General features: G+C 42.9%; 1 protein-coding gene across 1 annotated transcript in view; it reads left to right on the top strand.

Annotated features, from left to right (window-relative positions):
- PDIA3 (protein disulfide isomerase family A member 3) overlaps positions 1 to 3,687 on the top strand; it is a 25,399-nt gene that overhangs the window by 14,096 nt on the left and 7,616 nt on the right. Inside the window, exon 4 of the mRNA XM_037744129.1 lies at positions 732 to 862. Within this exon, the coding sequence (XP_037600057.1) occupies positions 732 to 862 (131 nt within the window). The remainder of the gene's footprint in view (positions 1 to 731; positions 863 to 3,687) is intronic.

Below are 3,687 nucleotides of genomic sequence, written 5' to 3'. Positions count from 1 at the left end.
AATTCTCCTGCCTCAGCCTCCTGAGTAGCTGGGATTACAGGCACGCACCACCATGCCCAGCTAATTTTTTGTATTTTTAGTAGAGACGGGGTTTCACCATGTTGACCAGAATGGTCTCGATCTCTTGACCTCGTGATGCACCCGCCTCAGCCTCCCAAAGTGCTGGGATTACAGGCTTGAGCCACCGCGCCCGGCCATGAACATGTATGTTTTAGTCACTTTTCTAAACAAGTAGATCTAAAGACAAATACTGAGAAAGAAAAAAATTGGGTGACGTGATTTACAGTTTAACATATCATCTAATTTAATCCTTCTGATATCTGAAATAGTCCCTGAAACTCTTAAGAAATTAAGCAGTTGGCCAGGTATGGTGGCTCACACCTGTAATCCAAGCACTTTGGAGGCCAAGCCAGGTGGATCACCAGAGGTCGGGAGTTTAAGACCAGCCTGACCAACATGGTGAAACCCTATCTTTAAAAAAAAAAAAAAAAAAAAGTAGAATGAAGATTGCAACACTGACAAATCTTCTTCCTTGGCTCGCTCCAAAAATGTTTCTGTAAAGGGTAGAGGGGAATTTCTCATCCTAAATGTGCCTGTCTGAGGTAGTCATGGTAAAGCAGGCCTAGTCCTGAAAGTAGAATGAAAGCCTTGAAAAATAGACCTTTATGGTTTGGAATGTCTATCCATCAGGACTTACTGCTTCTTCCTTGTGTTTAATATTTTCTGTATAGGTTTTTTCAAGGATTCATTAAGTGAAGCGCACTCTGAGTTCCTAAAAGCAGCCAGCAACTTGAGGGATAACTACCGATTTGCACATACGAATGTTGAGTCTCTGGTGAATGAGTATGATGATAATGGAGAGTAAGTGATCTGAGTTGAATCTCTGGACCAAGATTTATTGTGTGAACTGGTAGTTTTTATTTATTTATTTTTTTGAGACACGGTCTCAACTCTGTCACCCAGGCTGGAATGCGGTGGTGCGATCTCTGCTTACTGCAACCTCTGCCTCCCAGGTTCAAACAGTTCTCCCACCTTAACCTCCCAAGTGGCTGGGAGTACAGGCATGCACCACCACACCCAGCTAATTGTTGTATTTTTAGTAGAGAGGGTTTCACTATGTTGCCCAGGTTGGTCTCGAATTCCTGGCCTCAAGTGATCCACCAACCTTGGCCTCCCAAAGTGTTGCGATTACAGGCATGAATCACCATGCCCTGCTAAACTGGTGATTTTTATACCTAATTTTTCCAAAAGGTTTATTAAGTGCTTTTTTTTAGACAGAGTTTCACTATTGTTGCCCAGTCTGCAGTGCAATGGTGCGATCTTGGCTCATGGCAACCTCCACCTCCCAGGTTCAAGTGATTCTCCTACCTCAGCCTCCTGAGTAGCTGGGATTACAGGCATGTACCACCACACCCAGCTAATTTTGTATTTTTAGTAGAGATGGAGTTTCTCCATGTTTGTCAGGCTGGTCTCAAACTCCCAACCTTAGGTGATCTGCCCACCTCAGCCTCCCAAACTGCCAGGATTACAGGCGGAAGCCACTGTGCCCAGCCTTATTGCGTACTTTCAAGGCACTATGCTACATGCCAGAAACTATTGCTGCCTTCAAGGGACATTCCTCTATCTAGCAGAGGGAGATTATATACGTGAACATATGTAAAAATGTAAAAAACATATGTAAGTGTTACATGTTATAATAGAAATATATACAGACTGGGTTGGAAGTACAAAAGTGGGAGTGATTTTTTTTATCTTTTGGAGTCCGGGGGGTAATATCAGAAAAAAGATTCATAGAAAGGGTGACTCTTGAAGGATGAGTTTTTTCTGGAAGGTTATGGCCTTTGAAATAAAAATTATTCTAGATAGAGCACCAGGAATGAAAGCCTTGAGTTGTAGGATAGCTTAGGCATGTTGGAGCCGTACATAATACTGCTGGAGCTTTGCTTGTGTTTGAGATCATAGTAAAAGGTAAGATTGGAGTGTTAAGCAGAGACTAAAGTACAAATTTTAAGTGCCATATAAAAGAGCTTCGATTTTATCTTTCAGACATTTGAGAACCATTGAAAGATTTTGGCCTAAGGAGCAATGCCTAGTGTTCCATTATTGGAACATTAAGCTTGTTGGAGTTATTTATATCCTCCTGCTCAAGGTCGTTGCCAAGGTCTGATTTTTCACAAAAACATTATGCAACCTCTGGCATAAATGGGTTAAATTTGTGAAGAAGTCACTGGCAACCACATGATAATGCTTTGAAAGGGGAGTGGTGCAAGGCATTCTAAGGAGAATTCTAAGGTGAATCTAAACTGAGGGTGACATGTGAGAGTCTAAACTCAGTCAACAGCATTAGTGGCAATGGAAGGGAAGGGGTGAGTATAAAAAAAATAGTAAACAAGGCCAGGTGGCGGTGGCTCACGCCTGTAATCCCAGCACTTTGGGAGGCTAAGGTGGGCAGATCATGAGGTCAGGAGTTCAAGACCAGCCTGGCCAATATGGTGAAACCCCATCTCTACTAAAAATGTAAAAATTAGCCGGGCATGATGGCACACACCTGTAGTCTCAGCCACTTGGGAGGCTGAGGCAGAAGAACTGTTTGAACTGGGAGGCAGAGGTTGCAGTGAGCTGAGATCACACCACAGCACTCCAGCCTGGACAACAGAGCAATACTGCGTCTCAAAAAAAACAAAACAAAACAAAAAATGTAAACAGTAGTAGTCACTAACCATGTATGAAAAGAAGATTTAGAGTAAGCTTGAGGGTTTTTTTTGTTTGTTTTTTTCCAGCTGGAATCTTGCCCTTGTTGCCTAGGCTGGAGTGCAATGGCGCAATCTTGGCTCACTGCAACCTCCACCTCCTGGGTTCAAGTGATATTCCTGCCTTAGCCTCCTGAGTATTTGGGATTACAGGCATGCACTACCACACCTGGCTAATTTTTGTGTTTTTAGTAGAGACAGCGTTTCATCATGCTGGTCTCAAACTCCTGACAGGTGATCTGCCTGCCCTGGGTTCCCAGAGTGTTGGGATTACAGGCGTGTGCCACCCCACCTGACCTGCTATTGTTTTTAAAGGTTTGAAAATCCACTCTAACCCTCTTGAGATAATGAAAAAGCTGAAGCCCAGATGGGTTAAATTGAGACCTGGTCCAACATGTTTGGAATTAGTTGGGGAACTATGATTAGAACCAAGTTCTCTTAATTTTCCAACCCAAAATTTATTAAACCGTATACCCAATTATTGCATTTAAGATTAAGGTGGTTAGCATCTCAGTGTTAATTAGAAGGTCATGTTGCTGAGTCCAGTACTAGAAAAGAGTCCTTATGTGCTTAGATGATGCTAGTTTAAAGTGGTGGCAAAAGTAGATAGTCTGAGCTTTACATGAAATATGGGGCTATGCCTGTAATCCCAGCATCTTTTAGAGGCTGAGGTGGGAGGATCACTTGAGCCTGGGAGTTCAAGACCAGCCTTGGTAATGTAGATAGACTCCCATCTCTACAAAATTAAAAAATAAAAATAAAAAATTAGGCTGGGTACAGTGGCTCATGCCTGTGATCCCAGCACTTTGGGAGGTTGAGGCTGGTGTATCAGGAGGTCAGGAGTTTGAGACCAGCCTGGCCAAGATGGCGAAACCCCATCTCTAATAAAAATACAAAAATTAGTCAGGTGCAGTGGTATGCGCCTGTAATCCCAGCT

The sequence above is a fragment of the Cebus imitator genome, unplaced genomic scaffold (assembly GCF_001604975.1).
Source record: "Cebus imitator isolate Cc_AM_T3 unplaced genomic scaffold, Cebus_imitator-1.0 Scaffold9, whole genome shotgun sequence".
Lineage (NCBI taxonomy): Eukaryota > Metazoa > Chordata > Mammalia > Primates > Cebidae > Cebus > Cebus imitator.
This window is presented reverse-complemented; position numbering and strand designations above follow the sequence as displayed.